General features: G+C 37.3%; 1 protein-coding gene and 1 pseudogene across 7 annotated transcripts; one reads left to right on the plus strand and one right to left on the minus strand.

Annotated features, from left to right (window-relative positions):
• The first annotated feature begins 3,217 nt into the window (after window positions 1-3,217).
• Window positions 3,218-16,416, plus strand: LOC113676858 (steroid 17-alpha-hydroxylase/17,20 lyase). 7 transcript variants are annotated; one of them, XM_027193587.2, is made up of 4 exons: window positions 3,923-4,163; window positions 9,502-9,598; window positions 13,708-13,771; window positions 13,886-16,416. In XM_027193587.2, exon 4 carries the CDS (start codon window positions 13,903-13,905, stop codon window positions 15,391-15,393), a length of 1,491 nt encoding a protein of 496 aa, XP_027049388.1. In that variant the 5' UTR covers window positions 3,923-4,163; window positions 9,502-9,598; window positions 13,708-13,771; window positions 13,886-13,902; the 3' UTR covers window positions 15,394-16,416. The 7 variants fall into 7 exon arrangements, with proteins under 7 accessions (XP_089043139.1, XP_027049388.1, XP_089043140.1 ...); XM_089187013.1 differs by lacking the exon at window positions 13,708-13,771 and having other exon boundaries at window positions 3,218-4,163; XM_089187014.1 differs by lacking the exon at window positions 3,923-4,163 and having other exon boundaries at window positions 9,312-9,598.
• Window positions 16,417-17,943: 1,527 nt separating this feature from the next.
• LOC113676861 (uncharacterized) lies at window positions 17,944-18,966 on the minus strand (annotated as a pseudogene).
• Between the last annotated feature and the right edge of the window lie 525 nt (window positions 18,967-19,491).

The raw sequence follows: 19,491 nt of genomic DNA on the forward strand, positions 1-19,491 counted from the left end.
GCGTTGTAGCAAAAAAATAAGATACCGACACGAAAGCACTCTGATAGCTCTTGAATCGAGAAATTCATGAGGCTCAATCACGTTCGATAACAAACACTGTGCAACTTTTTGTTTTACCAGAAGGCAATAAAAACTCAGGAATTCATTGTTTTCGTTGATAACTTGCACTGAAATATTTCAATCGTTGTGAAGGTCGTCTCATAATGTAAAGATTACTATTACTTGTCCTGGTAACACCGTCTCCTCTAAGTTAACCCATTAACTCCTGTGAGTGACCAAGACAGAATTTTTCCTTACAATATCAATACAACATCAACCAGATGAGTGATGAGAATAAAGAAAAATATCAATTTGGGGCTACTAAATTAGTTGATCCAATACTAAATTCTCTGAACTAACATTATAAGAATTGTATGGCTGACAGTAAGGAGAATGACAAATTCGATCTGGGAGTTAAAGGGTTAAAGACTGCAAAGCGGTTTAATCCAAAGTTAACCGAGAATATCTCTATGAATTGCTGTTCTAACACTTCGGTCAAAAAGGATTCATGTAACACGTATACTTAGGCTTTATCAGATAATATCAAATTGCACGAAATTCAAACAGAAAATATCCATCAGAGTAAACAAATGTATCATGTATTACGAAGTAAACATCTCCTTATTTGGTTTGTGCGTAATATCGGGTGTGGCCGATATTAGATTCAGTACAAAAGTGTTGACTAATCTTTCAAGCTTCCAATTATACTTATGTTTACGTCAAAGAAAACATTTACCCTGCAATTTGGCTATTTTTAATATATTATTTTTTCCTCAGTATTTTTCAGCCCCGGCACCACTTCCTTTAGAACGGATTTTAGTTCTAATCTTTCAATCTTCTACTTTACAGCACTTCCAATCTTTTACGTCACAGCACTTGCAGTCAACATTCCTTTTCAGGGCTTCTCTCGCCCAAATATTAAGACCACATTATCAACTGGTAATTCTGGGTTCAAACTACTAACTGTATACAACGATTTTAGCCATTCAGCCGTGCGATCGGAAAAATAACTCTCTTATCCGGCTACTATGCATTTCCAATATGGAATTAGAAAAATAGCATTTTCTAGTTTATAAGTGATATTGAAAATTACTTGTTAATCATTACAGGGAGATTTAGGGTGAACCGAAGGTTTAGTCATTGAGATATCACACTTAACTGCTAAAAATAACTCAAAAAGAAGCTCAGGAATTTAATTCAAAATTCAGATGAGATTTAAGAAGCAGCCATTCTGGCCATTCTTATTGGTCCGGCATCCGCCCTATTTTTCCATTTTTTGTTTTCAACAGTTACAATCTTTTCTATCTCCAACCACTTTTCTTCATCTTAAATCAACAGAATACATCGTCAGGATTTTTTGATCTGTGAGGAATTTTGAGTGTCTGAAGGCGTAGCTTAAGTTAGCTGATTACTTAGTTGACAGTTGTGGTAAATCCACGCACCTCTCGAGTTCAAACATATTAGAGTGCTCTTGAACTTCGGTATTATAAGTGTTAATGGAGTAGTGAGCATGGTCACATACTCACCTTTCTTCTGTGGCTGATATTTCCATGGATCAGAGCATATGCTCCTGCAGAGAATATTTGAAATAATTTTCATATTTTTCATTTGTCTCGAAAGTTCATGAGCCAGTTATTGCATTAAATGGCCATAACAAGAGAGTATAGATAGGCTGATACAGTTGTAACCAGGAATGTTATGAGACAGACATATTTTCATAGTTAAAATGACAAATTGTAAGATTGAGGAAATAGAAACGAACTTCCTCACAAGTTTGCGTTAACCCTGTACACCCGAACATCAGTAAGCATATTCTCAATACTGTTTCCTATACATTTCCTAAGGTGCTGATAAGGAGATTTCACTTAACAATCAAGAGCTCCTGTATGAGCTCCTTGTTGATCATTTCTATTATTCTCCTTACCTTAATGTTTGATTCAGGGGTGATACTGAAAGGAGAAATTAGATGCTGGTCACTCTAAGGGGTTAAAGGGTTAAGGAACACGGGAGTGTCACGTGTTATAGTCTTTGACATCGTCACATCTCCTCCTTCACGTGCTTTGTACCAGGTTTGTAATTTGAGCCTTAGAATGTTTCGGGAATTTGAAGTGGGACAAGGTTTTGGTTTGTTATCAGTGTATAACGGGAGAAATGCTCCATATTGGACGATTAACATTTTCAGCCAGGCCGATCTTAATATTCAACTTTATGACTTCTTTTGTCCGTGAGTTTATGGAATTTTGCTGTAATACACGTATACAATTTTCACCTCATATACGAAGTCTGAGTGATATTCAGAGAATATCAGTTTGAAAACAAGACAGAGTCTGTTAAACTTCAGTTTAGACTCCGCACGTCATTCCATCGAAAAGAAATCTTCCTCCTAAAATCTGAGACAAAGGAATGAATAAAACTCATTTCACTAGTTTAACAAATCTCTTACCTTTCTCAGTTTTGTCTAAATTTGCGAGTCGCGGTGTCTTCAGAGATGAATTATTTTTTTTCTTGGCGAGAGAAAAGTCTGCCGTGATGAATTCGAGACAAAACAATGGATACAATTTATTTAACTAGTGCATTCGAGAGCCTCTAACTGTTTTTTTTTTGTGTTTGTGTCTCATTCTGCCTGTCTGCCAGTCACGGCGTCTTTACTAAAGGCCTCTGGGAGGAGATTTTTTGCCGCATGTACACAGGTACTAAGACTGATATCATGAACTGTTATTTTTTGAGAAGTTTAATTAAGGAAGGGTACCACAGCGTCGGCTAGGAAGTCATTTTCAGTCTTGGTCTAATAGCTGATAATCAAGATTGAGTTTACGTTTGTGTTCTTTTATCTCTCAAGGACCAACACTGTTGCACTGATGGCCTGAAAGTTCGTTTAAGAGTTTTACGATATTCGGCCCCCGACTTGGTGAAGTTGTTAAAGCACTCGAAAAGATTAACAGTCAAAATATTTCCACAGATTACAGTCAAAAGTCGTGTACTATCTTCAGTATATATTGCACAAATGCCATGATACTCGTGTCAAGATCTAACCGCGCGGTAACAGCGCGTTTTTTTTTTTTTGAGTTACAAAAACCAGCTTTTACACGTTCGACATGGTCTCAGCACTTAAGGAATTTCGTTCATGCATCGCAATCTATGTTGAGGTTAACGTTTTACGTTAATTGTTATCTTTGCATTGCAAGAGTGCCATTCGTATTATCGCGGTTCGCTTTGGAGTCTCTGTTTTCCCTTCGCGATCGGTGGCTAGTCGCTAACTTAATAATTTACAGGAAAAACAACTAGCAGACTTGAAGCGCTGGGAAAAGATCAAGAGTCATTGAACGCATGGCAAGCAGTCGTGTTTCAGCTGTGTGTTGTGGAACTAAAAAGTTTAGTATCTTTTTTTAAAATAAATCCGCTGAAAGAACAGGAAATATTAAGTGTCCGCTCAGATTTGTCAACAAAAAAAATTTGGCGTCTCGCAATCAATCTGAATTTTTTATTTCAATATAACAAACTCCGGAACTCGTTCTGCGCCATAAGCTAAGGGCGCTCAAACTAATTCAAATCATTTTTAATTTTAGTGTCTTCTTTTTGCCATTGTACAATATAAAAAATACCAGCTTTATTTTGCCATAAAAGGTCAGTGTAGACAGGGTAGAGAAGATTTATTTTGGGTCACGATTTCCTCTGAGCTAAGTATATTGACATTCATTTTTAAGGTTTCTTATTGTGTAAGATTATGCAGGAATTCTGACTGTTTGAAGGGCCATTTACGCACTCTGTTAGTCGGCAGCAGTTTGATTTTTGTAGGGTTATATTGGATTGGATAATACCTGGTACTTCAGCGCGACAAAGACTTACCGGCGGAGTAGTTATATCCTGCTTCAGTTGATATAATGGGATGATCTTCAACTGAAATTTCAAGCATTGCACATGCAATTAGTTGTTTCAAGAATCGCTCGCGTTTATTGAAAAGGGAAGATTGGTTTCAGCGGTTCATATCCCCTCATATTCTCTCAGCAAATCATCAAATCATTCATCGGGTGTTTATCAGTTAAACCTCAAAACACAATCGGGACACAGGTCATTGGTTTTCAACGCGACTGGAAAGCTCTGGCGAAAGTACTTTCAACGTTCAGGTATGTTTGAATAAACAAAACCAAGAAAGTTCTTCTCCTGGTGTGATTTGAAGTAAAAACAAATTGAAAAATATGAGTAAGCTACAACTTAACTTGATTTTATAAAATTTTCCCAATTTTTGTCGTAGCCTGCGCAACTTAAAAATTTAGGCAAAGTTAAGTTTCACGATCCGTATTAATCCTTTCCATTTAGAAACTTAATTGAATCATTAAGGTTACTCTTATCCGATTCAATGTTTTTGTCTGCTTTGAAATCAACATATTGTCATTTCCTTCACGTCGAAAACGATAGTTTTGTTCATCACAACAACGGCATAAAATTAGATAATTGCATAGAACCGTGTTTCGCTGTATTTTCCCTATTTTTATGATTAAAAGATTTTAAGACTTTTTACACTGCCGTGAAAGCGAATACCACAATAATACGAAAATTGTTCCAGCCTTTTCCTTATGTTTATATGTATCTATTTATGTCTTCAGTATGTTGTTTCGAAATTTTTTGGTATTGTTTTCTGAACGATCAGTAAAACTCGATGCAACCTCAAATATTTATCAGCTGCGAAGTTGAACGTGTACAACTTGTTTTCATCTGTAAACAAAAAGCTGATACTTTCCTATGAGTCAAACCAACAGAACACTGATTTGAAGTATTTTTAAAGATAATATTTGAGCATCGTCTTTGGAATTTTTTTTCAAAATTCTCATTTAACGCAACGACTGAGAAATTTCAATGAAACTGAAAGCAAAATCTGTGAACTGAAAAGTAACCGGGTAAAGTGCTTAGGCCGCTAAGCTTTTTTTGCAACTTCATCTGAGATACTTACGGTAAAACAATTTGTGAACACTTAAAAAGTCACTTAAAGCGATTCAATCAGAATTAAGTCTACAAATAAATATCGAAAATGACCTATTATAGGCTAAATTGATGTTTCAGTGTTAGGTTATGGTAACACTTCTGTCCCTATATCAAATTAGCCCTAAAAAACCGGAAATTACACCGACCAAACATTTCTAGAGCGGAACTCGCTATTTCTCACGTTCATAATTTTAAGCCGGAGGTATTTTCGGCAAATTCCCTCTCTTAAAACGAAACTTCCGGGATCAATATTTTCAAGTTAATGGGGTTTCTTAATTTAGAAACGGCATTTCTTGCCTAGAAAGGAATCTGACGTCACCAGATAAACATATGAACCAATACGAACCGAATTATCCAAGCTATGTGGGTTACACTATAGTTGACATGTACTTTAAATTTGACCACTTTGTACTCTAATTTTAATCTTCATAAGCTTTGATAATTTGGTGAAATGGTTACTCATTAAAGAAATTAAGTTTATTGCATCGTATCACGTTCTAAGGATTGCAAACCAGTGTAAGAAATATGTATTTTCGCGTAAGATTTTAGTTCAACAGTGTGCATCTGAAAAAAGAGCTCCCTAAAACAATAATATCTTATCTTGAAGGAACTTTGCTGCAAAACTTAGCAGTGTTTGGTGTGAACTTCTGTAAGGAGGAATGATTGGATATGAACAATCGAATATTGACTCTTTCACTCTCAAGATCTGATTGTTACTTATTCTCCTCTTTTGCTGCTACACATTTCCTATTAAATTCGTTACAAGAATTTGGTATTAGATCAAGATAAAAACTTCTACCTGATAGGTTCGAGTATTCTCGTTACCTGTTTGCTAAATACTGTATGAATATTAGGGAAAAGTTACTTGTTAATCACTTCTGGGAGTTGAAGGGTTCACTTAATCAGTAGGATAGTTAGAGCTATTGAGGACTATTTACTAATACAAACTCAGCACATGTGCAGGTTATACAGTGCACGTGCTTTTATTGCGCCAGTGCTTCTCAGCAACTGATAAGGTTGATAAAGGTCCTAACGTCTGTCACACGCAAAGATCTGAAGTCACGTAAGGACGAACTGGATTTAAATAGAAACAAAAGTAGTTGAAAACCCTCATTGAATTTCTGTTGCTTTTATTTGTGAACTTTTTTACTATTTTTACATCATTAATGAAAAAATACTGGCCCATTCTTCATACACGCAAAAAATTTCGTGACGTTTTCCAAACTACTTCAACAACTTTCTGATCAAGTTATTTATCAACAAGAGAAGAACATGACCTCAAGACCCCGTGGACTGTAAGGAGCCAAATCTTCTGTACAGTCGTTGCAAAATCACAACCAAAAATTTACATAAAAAGTTCCAATCACAGCGCTATATTTTAATTAAATTAGGGTTCTATTTTGGAGATTTCGTTTAATTTCTTTACAGCGAGACTGACACATTAAGTACAACCGTTTTAATCACAAGATTACCAAGGTGTTAGTAAGAACTTGAAGAGGAAATTACCAATTAAGAATGAGGAGCTTGCTGCGGCAATCATGATCGATGTTGGACGTTTGACTAACTGTCGTAATTGAATGAATTAAAATCTTAAGCCAATGAGGCTTCATAGCTAGAACTTGATTACTATTTTTAACGATAGAAAATAAATCATTATAATTTAGTGGGAAACGTTTTTCACACGAAAAAAATGACAAGTTCTCAGCTCTTTCGTCCAAAAAAAAAAAAAAAAACGACATTTAAATTTATTGCTTATTCAGGGATGGTTTAAGTTGATATCAAGTGTATATCAAGGTTACTACCAGATTGTGACCAAATGACGAATACACGATAACCTCCTTTTTCGTTTTCCTGATGGCCAACCTGTCTATCATAGGCTCAGAGCAGCTCCAGACATTTTGCCTAAAGGAAAAAGCACTCGGCCCTTGAGTTTCTTCGGATTTTGAATAGTATTTTAAATTAAAGTTTATTTATTTGTCCTAAGCAATTAAAAATATCTACTCTCATTTTAAGCATGAAAAAATCATTACACATTGCATTTGAGATGAGTTGGCAGAACCACATATTGCATCACACTCGTTAACGGCTACTCAGTCCGTTAATAGCTTTCCTCTTTGCACCGTCCATTATTATAAATTGACCCACTAGTATTGTAATGGATAAGAAATGACTAAGCATGGTTTTAGCTGGGATACTGCTGAGTCACTGCTGGAATGCTTCAATTTATTGCCTCCAATCGATCATCTTCAGTAAAGAGGCCTGTGATTAACGTCTGACAACCTGTGGGAACGTCAACGGTTGTACGTCATTTAACCAAACTCATATCTCTGGTTCTCACAAATAGATAGCATTTGTTAGATTTGATTAGTCATGTTAACCCTTTATCTCCCGGAGGTGATTGAAATATAAATTCTCCCGATAATATCCATACATTATCCAGAAAAAAGGTAAAGAGAATTCTCAAACTTATCAGGTGGAAGTTGCTATCTTGATCTAACACCAAAGTCTCGTAACTCATTTACAAGGAACTTTGAAGAAATTAGAGAGGAGAATTAACAATTTGATCTTGGGAGTTAAAAGGTTAACAGTTGAGAGAGGAGGACTTTAAAATTCGTAAACGAGGCTTCGTGATTTTAAATTGAATCAAACCTAGTATTTCGTGATTTGATAAGTTCTCAGAGAATGTGATCTATTGCACGTTCAAAATTTACTTTGCCCTCTGTGTTTCAGAAAACGGATTACCTTTAAGTCGAAATAATGATAAAAAAAACAGAGAAAATCAAAATATTTGTCTATCACACAATTAAAAGCGCCCACAGGAAAAGAGGATGATAGCGAACTGGATTAACATGGATTAAAGATTAAAATTTATTTTGCTCTTTTTAAAAAAGCGTGACATTCGTGACATTTGAGCTAAGCTTAGCATTCAAACATCCGCCTTCTTCAGTTAAAATCACGACAAACGAACAAGCTGCTCACGCAAGATTTGTTTCATTCAAACAAGTTTCAGGACCTTGCAAAGTATAGAGAACATAAATGTAGGATCACTTAAATTTTGACAAAGAAACGTTGAAGATTTGTTAAAGTTTCCCAGTTCCTTTACGCTGGATACGCTCTCTGAAGAGACACTATTCGAAGGTGGAAGGAACACGTGATCAGGACCTTGGAGTTGACTTGTTGACAAAGCAAAATGGAACCAACAGTAAAATGGCACGAAGCCCAAATTTAAGCAGACTTTTGTCCCTTTTCTTGCGGAGATATTTCTCCGTTTCAGCTGCAGTATCACATGGGGATTAACAAGATCATGCAACGAGCCACGAAAGCGTTCAATTTTCAGTTGCGTGATTTGGTTCAGCTATCGTGATTTATATAGCTACTATATAGCTATTTTAGGTATTATTGCAAAGTTTTGTCATAATGTGAAATTTCATTACAAAAGAACTAACAAAGTTTGAAACAATGAGGACAAAAGAGAAATTTCTGGTTAATCTTCATAATCCCTCGCGACTTAAGTTTCAATTGGTTGCTTCAGTGAATTTTGTTCTTTGTTGCTAAAACTCACGCATATTCAAGGCTCTCTTTAAGAAACCCACATGAAAACATTAGGCACTTGGATGATTTTTCAGATCTTTACCCTGCTCGTAAAAGTTCAATAAACTTTTTTGACAGGGCCACGTGAAGGTTGGACTGTCTTGCTAAGTTCAGTTAATCTACAATTTCATCCCAGAATTTTTTTACTTGAATATTCCGGTTCAATCTTCTCGATCGCCCGTTCAATTCAGTTACCTCTTTAAGGTCCTAATACCTCTGCCTGGTAGTCTTATTTCAAATATTTCCTTCTTTATGAAAGCAGGTTTTTCTGTCACAAAATAATTTACCCAAGCGTTGCAGAAATCAAAGTCCTCGTACAAGTCTAAAGTATGAAATGTTGAGAGGAGAGAAGTACTCGGATCTCACTTCTCGATCGCATTTGAATATACATGTCAAGTCTTTAACTTTAACAAATCAGTCTGAACTCTGATACGAATACACAGAAATAGCATTAATACTTCTGTACGATATTGCAAGCTAATATAGTTTGATAATCTCTTGTGGTGAAAGCTAAACAATTTTTAAAATATTTTGACCTGTTTTTACAAATAAGTTTTCTCATTTTCCGCTGAGCGCCGCCTAAATTCAATTACACACAGTTCAAAGTAACCCACACAGGACGTAGAGTTTCAAGAGACGTGATAATTTTCTCCGTATGTTTCCCACCCACGATCCTGCCAATTTCCTTTGTGGAGGATTACGAGACAGGAAACAATTAACAAAACTTGAATGGCTGTAATACGGATATCCATGTTTGCATTAATTTTTAACAGTATAAGAGTTCTGACTTCTGGAGAGACTAAAGCAGTCATTAGCAGTCTCAAAATAGTTACAAACGCCTGTTTTCAGACAGACAGGGTGGGTTAAAGTGCGAGTGTATCTGTTTTTCAGGAAAGAGGAGAAAAGAGGCTCAGAGATTGCTGAAATACCGAAACACAAAGGAACTTCAAGAGCCTTCACTCAACTGTATTAAACACTACCCTACAAGGTTGGTAACACGTGTCTTTGGTTTATGGGATTTTGCACGATTTGCTTTTAACGTAAACAGAGGTGGACTATCATATCTCTATAGTTAAAGATCTTTGCTTCTCGTAATCGAACGCTTTTGATATATAAAACAACCCAAAAAGTCAAAAAAATATTCAGAGAATGCAAATGATTGCGTTAGCTTTCATCGAGTGGTTCAATTGTATCAGTCGGCCAACGCTTTTGTCCAAACTTGCACATGCGAAAAGATCCTTCTCTTGGCAAAATTCCCTAGTTTTATTATTTATCCTTTCATGTAAACTGATATATAGTTACATTGATACATTGCTCACTGCTGTGAGATTGCTATCATTACTGATTTCATATGGACCAAAACACACTAAAATAACATTCCAGTAATTTGAAAAATTATTCAAAGCCTGTTTCAATGGTCACCCTCTTAACATCCGTTGAAGACTAAATATCACAATCGAAATTTATTCAACCGCATACGAGCACGCGGGTATTGCAGTCTGATAACTTCAAGGTGAGCTGAACTCAAAAGCTTTTTGTCCGTCAAGTCCATAACTGGCGTCTTGGTCACTTAATCGCGCTTACGGCTGAGGTTTAAAACTCTGTAAGTAATGTCTAATCTTAAGTAATTACCGTTACTTTTTCCAAAGTTTATATTCAAAACATGAATTCGGCGGTCATTTCAAATTGTATCAAATGATCAACAAGGGATAAGTGCGATTCGATTTAATTGTACCAAGGCGAGCGAGCCACGGTTGAGTAAAAATGCTCAGCCTGATGGTTTTGCGCAAGAAGGAACTATATGAGGCAGGCAGTTTAACAGATTTACAAGCCTGATATCATCAATATGGGCTGCTTAGCTTCTGAATTGTGTTTTTATGCTCTATTTGCCCATAAGTAGTCGATTTATTGAGTGATTTGGGTTATTTATCCTTCCTGCGATCGATTTAAGTGCTTTCGCATTCATTAAAAGACCCTACAACTGCACACACGTGAGCAGCCACCTCAGTCTTCTCGCTGAATACCATCGCAGCTTAGCACGGGCATAAAACAAATCTTGAGCGGCTCAAGACCTTCTTGTGTACTGCCATCCCGCTGGATTCCTATCATTTTTGGAAAATATGGCGTCAATGAGAAAATATGGATAGTAAGGCAGGTGCTAATGGGAATAGAATGAGTTTTACCTGGATTAAAAAAACGCATGAATTTGCATGGTACGTATTATTTTATCGCCTAAAGGTGAATTCCTTTAGCCATGCAACAAGTTATTGCTGGTGAAATGGGTCTAGCAGCGAATATCATCCACTGAGCCAGTTATTCAAAGACTCAAAGTATCGACGAAGTCATTACGTAACGGAACTAGGTCTGACAATAGAGAACCACTGACCCCATTATTTCGACACTCTGTGGTCAGGATAATAACAACATTATTATAATGACTGATGAAACCTACCATTAGAGTGCATAATTATCGAAATGTTACTAAATATAAGTTCATGAGACGTAATAAGTACTTAAAGTTGTATAATGGGTGATATTTTTTATGAATAAAGGGAGGGAGTTTCTATAGAAACTGTGATGCTGGCGTCGGTGTGGGGTAATTTAAGATAATTTGTTTTCATCAACTGAGTTGTCAATGTAAATTGGCCACCGTAAAGAGTTTCTAAAGCTAACGTTTCCTGCGTCAACCCTTCGTCAGCCGTCAGCATTAACTCATGTTCTATAATATACGAAAAGTCTTGATGTTCCTCAGTTTCCTGGACTGGTTCTTGATGAGCAAAAATGAAAGTGGCCGGCCCTCTAGACCTCTTTTCATCACGGCAATTCTCTGAAAAAAACTATTGGTTTGATGCCAGCAGATGAACGCAAAATTTCGAACTTTTTGAATAAATGTTTCACATCGTTTAATAAATGTTTTATTAATATGAAACTATCTATTTGGGGTGGAAACTTTCCGTTAGTGATATAATTTACGATTCAATGCGTTCTGTTAGAAAATTCCGGTCTTGTTTCGCGGAGGTCGTTTATCAACAGCTCCAACAGTTTTTGGCTTTAAGTCAAGTTTTATCCTTTCTAGTAATGAGAGAAACATGAGAACCGCTGTGATAGAAAAAGTATTATAGAGTAATTCCATATGATTTAGATTTGGTGCAATTGTAGACGTTAAGAGATTTTAAGACACACACTAGGCACCATGGAGTTAATACACCGTGGCTTTGAGGGGGTGTTTATTAATTATTGCCCAACGGATTTTCCAGTGTTTAGTGAAAAACAAAGACTTGCGGTTCGTATAAAGATCAAGCTTTGGGGAACATAATAGACACAATCACTTGGGAGGGGAGGGTAGGGCTCCTTGAAGCTTGAACCCCATAGCGTTGTTTGACTCAAGGGGATGTAGAATCTAGTGGATTTGTTTTGTCTTTGACACAATAAATGATTGTCACGCGGTCTTAATCTTGATAAAATCCAACTACAAAAGACTGTGTGTCTGTTCACGTGTATCTGTTATATCCATGATCGGTTATGCATAAATCACATATCAGTTGCTCATTGGTGGCAAATATTACATTAACGCAAATGTTATATTGTCATTGAACAACAAGGCGCACGCTGAGCGAAATAGAGTCTTTCAGGAAGTGATCCAGGAAATGGCTTAATCGCCTGGCGAGATTCATTGAACAGTGTGCATAGGATTAATTATGATACTTTTTTGACAGTGTTTTTACATACTTTAGCTGCGTACTTTGTTCCGTTGTCTAATTAGCTTTGCAAAGTAGTGCGCTCGGCTTGTATATTCGGAGAAAGCACTTTATAATCTACTTTTAGGCTATTGTACTGTTTTGAGTCTGTTTATCATTGACTGCGTACTTTTATTGTGCGCCTAATCCATGCAAATAAGTTTTATCCAAGCAGCGGAGGTTTTACTTAGATCTGTGGTAAAAAGTGGTTTCTAGGTTAAAGTTAAACCGCGAGTTTTATATGATTTTCGTGTGCTGAAACTCTTCATAAGAAACTTGAAGCTCTTCTCCAGACAAACTGACCAAATTGCTCTCGTCACGCCCGACCCATTCGGCCCGCGGGAGTACTCAGAGTCAGTCTCCGTTTTCTCGCATAGTCGTTTAGTGTAAACCTCGTGGACTTCTGCTTCTGGCTATCGACATTTTCAGCGCAGAGGATTCTAAATCAAAATCAGTGAGTCTCTTGTTTCTCAAAGCATCTTCCGTTTGTCATTGCTTTTCGTTTTCGCCCCGAACCATGAAAACGATTTACCCACATCTGATTTGATTGTCTCGATTGCGCGACGGTTTTTCTTAATTAGAATAACTAGCCAAGTGTCTTATTCTTTATTCCGATCAGTAATTACTGTGTATTGTAAATAGATAGCTGTACTAATACTACTGTAAACTTATGCTTCCTTATCTGTTTGAACAAGGCTTGTGTTCTGCTCAAAACACTGATTGTGCGCGATTGATTCAGTGTCACACAAACAAAAACAGTTGATGCGATTCTCAGACATATTTTGTCTCTGCTTACGCAGTGAATCAATCTGGAGACGCCACCCCTCGGTCTGAATCAGTGCCGGGCCTTTTTAGAAATACTAAGAGTCTTGAAGGTATTTTTTGATTGAAAAAAAAGTTTTCCGCGATACATGCAGATTTTTAACTTTCCTTTATGGCGCTCAACAGTAGCTCGAAAAAGTAGCCGAATGACACAAAAAACAGATTCAGACAATTCATATGTTTAAAGGCGATATTTTTGTACCAAAACCCAATGAACATTTTTTCAGTCGTCGAAAAAAATAGTAATCATTTTAGCGCATTCCTAAGCATATGGAAGAGTTTGCAATTGCAGGAATGTAAAAATAAAGAGTTCGAGGCTACGCGAAGGTCTTTTAAGTGGTGTACTGTCGAAGGGTGGGTCTATAGGGTTGCTGTGTGAGGCTTAACACTTACATAAGTATAGTATTCAACCACTTTAACGAGTGACAAGTGTTATCCGAAATATGGCGCAATTGTTTTATTCGACCTGTAAGAACGTTAGAATTAAACCACGTACCCTCTTTGTGAAGTATTCATTTGTTATTTACCTTTGACTAAGCGGTTCATTGAGCTGTCAGCTTTGGCCAAATCATTTTGCACAGCAAGGGGCAAGGTTCTGACACGTGAGTCCTCTAATACAAAGGTTTTACAGTTTTACCGTTCTCATGTTCAAAAGCCATTTCTCCAAAGAGAACCTTTGAATTGTTAACTAAATGGTCCCTGTTTATCTTTTATAGATAAACCGAGTAGAAATATGGCGTTGGAGTTAATAGTTCTTGCAGCGCTGGTCATAACCGCTGCCCTCTTATACAGTGTACTTTCACATCGAATGGAGAACCCAAAACTCCCTCCTGGTCCAGTTCCTCTCCCAATTATTGGCAACATGCTTCAAATGGGAACAAAACCGCATCTTGGCCTAACGAAACTTGCAAAGAAGTTCGGCAAGATATTTCGACTTACTGTCGGGATTCATCGGATAGTGGTTGTGAACACCATCGATGTTGCTCGTGAAGCACTCGTAAAGAAGGCCAACGACTTTGCAGGCCGACCGCGACTTTACACGGCGGATCTCATTTCCCGAGGAGGCAAAGACATTGCATTTAGTGACTTTACCCCCACATGGAAATTGCAGAGAAAAATAGCGCATTCCGCGCTGAAAATGTTTGGGCAAGGTATCAAGCCCATTGAGGAGAAAGCATGTCAGGAGATTAACGAACTTATCAAACGGTTTGAGTCGGTCGAAGGGCGCGCGCACGACCCTCAACATGACATCATCTTGGCTGTGATAAACATCATCTGCGCATTCGTGTTCGGTTCGCGCTATGATTTGGATGATCCTGAGTTCTACACCATTCTCCACTACAACGAGCAGTTTGTTCAAGGATTCAGAGCTGGAAATCTGGTGGATTATTTTCCGTGGTTACGCCACTTTCCTAGTAAGGGGGTAACACTCATCAAGCAGGCTGTCAAAGACCGCGACACCATCTTACAGAGGAAGTTTGACGAGCATAAGAGCACGTATCAAGATTGCGTGACGCGTGACCTCACTGATGCCTTGATTAAAGCCATGCACGAGTCTCATGCTGAAAATCCCGGAAGGTCATTACCAATATCCGAAGATCACGTGGTTTTAACCATGAACGATATCTTCAGCGCAGGCCTAGAGACCACCTCCACATGCGTGCTGTGGGCGCTTGCGTATTTAGCTCTGAATCCTAAAGTGCAAGAGAAAATCCATCAAGAATTGGATGACGTAATAGGGAGGGAGCGCCTGCCAGAAATGTCAGATAAGCCAAACTTGCCATATTTGGAGGCTACCATATATGAGGTGTTGCGTTACAGTTCTCTGGTCCCGTTACTGTTCCCACATTCAACAACAACTGATACGAATCTCAATGGATTTGACATTCCTCAGAACACAATTGTGCTCTTCAATGTCTGGGCTATGCATCACGATGAAAGGGAATGGGACAAGCCACATGTATTTGATCCTTCACGTTTTCTAGATGACGATGGCAAACTTATTTGCCCTGGAACTCTAAGTTATCTGCCCTTTTCGGCCGGACGACGCGTGTGTCTGGCCGAATCACTCGGGAAAATTCAACTTTTCCTGTTTATTTCTCACTTATTACACAAGTTTCGCTTTAGTGTTCCACACGACTCAAAGGCCCCGGATTTGGAAGGAATCTTTGGTGCCAGTTTATGTCCCAAGCCTTACAGTCTATGTATTGAGAGACGCTACTAGACTGGCACTATCTGAACATGAATCGACGTGAACCGACGTGAACATTCTGATTATAAATTCAGATGGTTCCATTTATCGCCTGAATATGATACATCGCTTGATCGGTAACAGACAATCGGTGTTAGCCGGGAAAGATTGACTATTTGTCACGGTATTTACATATCTGAAAGTGACGCAATTGATACGTCAAGTAACGCAAATTTTCACAATACGAGTCCAGATGGATCTAAATAACGAACATCTCTGATCGAATACTTGATCAGTCGGAACTAAAAATCAATGCAGAACATAGATTAAACTTTTGTGACTGTCTATTTATTAACCTCGAATGAGAAAAAAGGGAAAGAATTCCTCTAAAAGTTTTCAAGTAATTTATTACCAGAATAGCATAATAACCAAACACATGACAAATATAATTCATGTATATCGTGATGCCAAATTTTGGCAAATTTTCAGGACGAATTGGGTTTTTCAACGATAGAAAACAAGAAAACTGCTTGTAAACTGACCAATACAGTCATGTATTCATCTTGGGAGAGAAAAAAAAACTGACTAACCACTCAAGTAGACAAGCATCAAACTTTAAGATTGTATTCCTATAAAACAAAGAAAGTTTGATTGCAAAGTAAGAATGAATATATATTCCAATAATTTATCTCAACAATTCAGTACGCCAAGAAATTAGTAACATAATCTTTTGAATCCTTCCTCATTTCATTGAATTTTGGTAAATTTCTTCGTCCCAATTGACATTTTCATAAATGTAACAGTGTTGTAGTTTTGTATTTTAAAAGAATCTGACGGATAAAAGGTACTTCTTTAATTATGTAAAGGTTCCAAGTTGTTATAGCCACATCAAGTGAAGACTTATTGTTGGTTACTTTTTAAGCACTCTGACGAAATCACTGACTTCCTTTTACCAGTTCATGGCATAGTGAGGCATTGTACAAATAGTGCAGTCCAAGTGAGTTTAAATTCCTTGAGGACAAGAGCAACTGAAATAAACTTTTTATATATGTTCAATATCTATTTGTTTGATTGCCTGAAAAAAACATGGGGTTGAAGATTGTTGCCAACAAGGAATGTGGAGAAAAGACAAGGAGTCCAGAAATGCTCTCTATCCCATGGGGGGGGGGGGGGGGGGGGGGAGGGAGGGAATGGGAACTAAGCTAGGGGCTAAACCATTTTCTCTCCCAAGCGTGATGAGAAGAAAAATATCAAGGAAACTTGCAATCATAAGAAATGTTCTTTACATAGTATGGAGAAGCATTATCCAAGTCTTGAGAGTGAAAAGGTTAAGAGCAAGAAAAATCAGTTTTGTAGATAAAAAGAGGTTAAGTTTGCATTTGAACCAATAGTTCTATTCTGCCAAAACTCATCTTGTTTTCTGTTGCATGAAGGGACTAGGAGTGTGGTAATTCCCCTTTGATAGGACGACAGTCCACCATTTTGTCACCCTTCCCAGACAGTTAACCCTTTAACTTTCATGAATTAGCAAGACAGAATTTCTCCTTACGATATCAATACAATATCAACCAGATAAGTGATGAGAATAAAGAAAAATATCAATTTAAGGATTATAAGTTGATCCAAGACTAAATTATCTGAACTAACATCATAAGAATTATATGGTTGACAGTAAGGAGAATTACAAATTTGATCTGGGAGTTAAGGGGTTAAATAAAACCAATTTACATTCCTGACTCCAAGGCAGAGAGAGGCCCGGTGAGAGTGAAGTGCATTGCACAAGAACACAACATAATGACACTGGCCAGGTTTCAAAACTGGATCTCTCAACCTGGGGGGTCTGGGACTTGTACTGGTGCAGAAACTAATGTCAATACTGTGGCCCCTGGGGTAAGGATGATGTAAAGGATGAAGGGTGGGGACTGAAGGTTGATCTCATAGAGTAATGCTCTAAAATATTCCAGGGTTGAATTGTTCCAAGCACAATTGAGCTAGCCAAGGGTTAACCAACAAATTTTTATTAGTTTTGTGGCTTTGCAGACAGTTTTAATTGTTTATATTTTTCCTTCAGTTTTGTCTCATGCTGAGGGAAAACCCCTTAAAGTATATGCCCTGTGAGCATTTTATTTCAAGAGGGGTCAAAAAATACTGTAATAATTTTGATCCTGAATTATTGCTAAACACCTTCTGTACATGGTCCAGAACATTCTAGAATGTTTCACTGTTTACCTGTTTGGAGTTATTCATGCATACTTATTTATGAAAAGGATTTTATCTGGTCATTTAGAACATTCTGGATTGTTGAGCACATCTAGGTATGTGGAGTGCATATTAAACTGTTGTTTTTCTTTTGGTAAGTTGTTAATAAAGCTGTTTGTTGCAAATTACAAGTGGCCACTCAGGGCTATTACTAAGTTTTGAAGGAGCCATTACATAGGAGATATCACCTGTAGCAGTATGATACTTGCCTAGGTGTAACCAAAGCAAATGACATCTTCACTTACAACTCCGGGTGTGCTCAGCCATAACAACATTACGGGTTTTGGTGCTTAATGACAGCCCTGACTACTATAAATATATCTCTTGACCTCTTCATATAAGGGTGTTCAACAGGGCTAGCCTGATTTTTTAAAATCTCACCCTGCTGGACAAACCCACATAACTCCTTCAAAATCAGTATATCATTCTCTGTCATAAGTCCTATCTATATATACAGTATGCAAAATCAATTATAAATTATAATATTTTGTGTTCAAACTTTTTAGCTTCTTGCAACTATTAAATACATCTGGATGTTCTTCTGGAGTTCTACCTTTTGGAAGTTTAAACCACCCTTTTCCAAACTGAGACAATAATTAATCTTTCTAGTTGTTCAGTACTGAAAGTGCAAACCCTTCAAATAGTAATCCCTTCAAAGAGTATATATATCTTAACACATGGGGGAAGACAAAGATGTCAATCATACGGCCATCATGCCAATTGCACCCGCGTGCAATACAATAATTATAACAGCTATTCTATCTCATAGTCTTGGGTTCCATAATGCTTCGTATAAACCAACTATTTCATGTTTGCGAAAACATGAAATAGTTACTTGGAAACGCAGGATCCCTCATTGAATTCAGAAAAAAAAATTGACTGAGGGTAAATCCTTCGCTGCAACTTGAAAAAATTTGACACAGTCATCTGAACGCATTTCAATATCACTCTATACATCCCAAGGTGTAAATCCTTGATGTCTTGCAGCTTCCAGTAAAGTCCCATGTAAAATCCAGTAGAAGATATTATGCTTTTGTGCGAAGAGGTAAAAAATGCAAAACATTCTTGTCATGACAAGTTGTCCTTGTCGATACAGAACTTTAGACTAATTACGTACATCAGGACATTGAAGATGACTAACTATCACGTCGCATTTTCCTCCAAGTTCTGTGTATAACTTCAGGCACATCTCACCCCGGCCAGTCATATGTTTTCTAGTAGCAGTGGTTTTCCGTTCGATTGAAATAAAACGGTATATCGACTTCCATACTATTGTTAAGATATCTCGTTGAAAAAGACAATATCGAGTCGATTTGGAAGACTGTAACTCCTCGTAGACATAACATGGTTACTACTAAAACAAATAAATTAAATATCGCAGCTTTACGCACCGTGGAGTGCGCATAGTGTAAGTGTCATGACTCCCTTACCAGCGTGACTGCTACTTTACGGAATCATGCAAATCGTCAGCCGAAATTATTTGCATAATTTTCAAAGAGTATTTTTCAGTCAATTAATCATTTACAACAAACTATTGTGTAGATGGCCAACTCCCAGTAACCTTTCCCTAGTCTTCTTTTAGCAAAGGTCAGATAAGATGTGAAATGTTAGAGAGATAAATGTGCGACGTGTCCATTAAAATTTATTTCTTTTACAACTGATCACCTAATAACGTCAACTTCCTCGAATTTTACACGACCCAAATGTGGTTTTCCGCGCTCTATTCAATTGACGCAAATGAGTAGAAAAGTTGGAGTTATGCTGTGTAAGATTTGCTTTACCTCAGAAAAATACCAAGGATGCGATGGGGGAATAGAGATTTCGGGAGATGAAACTTTTTTCAACTCATTTTTATTTTTTACGCGATACTCC

The sequence above is a fragment of the Pocillopora damicornis genome, chromosome 11 (assembly GCF_964200805.1).
Source record: "Pocillopora damicornis chromosome 11, jaPocDami1.2, whole genome shotgun sequence".
NCBI classification, from domain to species: Eukaryota; Metazoa; Cnidaria; class Anthozoa; order Scleractinia; family Pocilloporidae; genus Pocillopora; species Pocillopora damicornis.

Excerpts from the sequence above, each read along its gene's own strand:
- LOC113676858 (XM_089187013.1), top strand. The coding sequence starts at position 13,903 with ATGGCGTTGGAGTTAATAGTTCTTGCAGCGCTGGTCATAACCGCTGCC.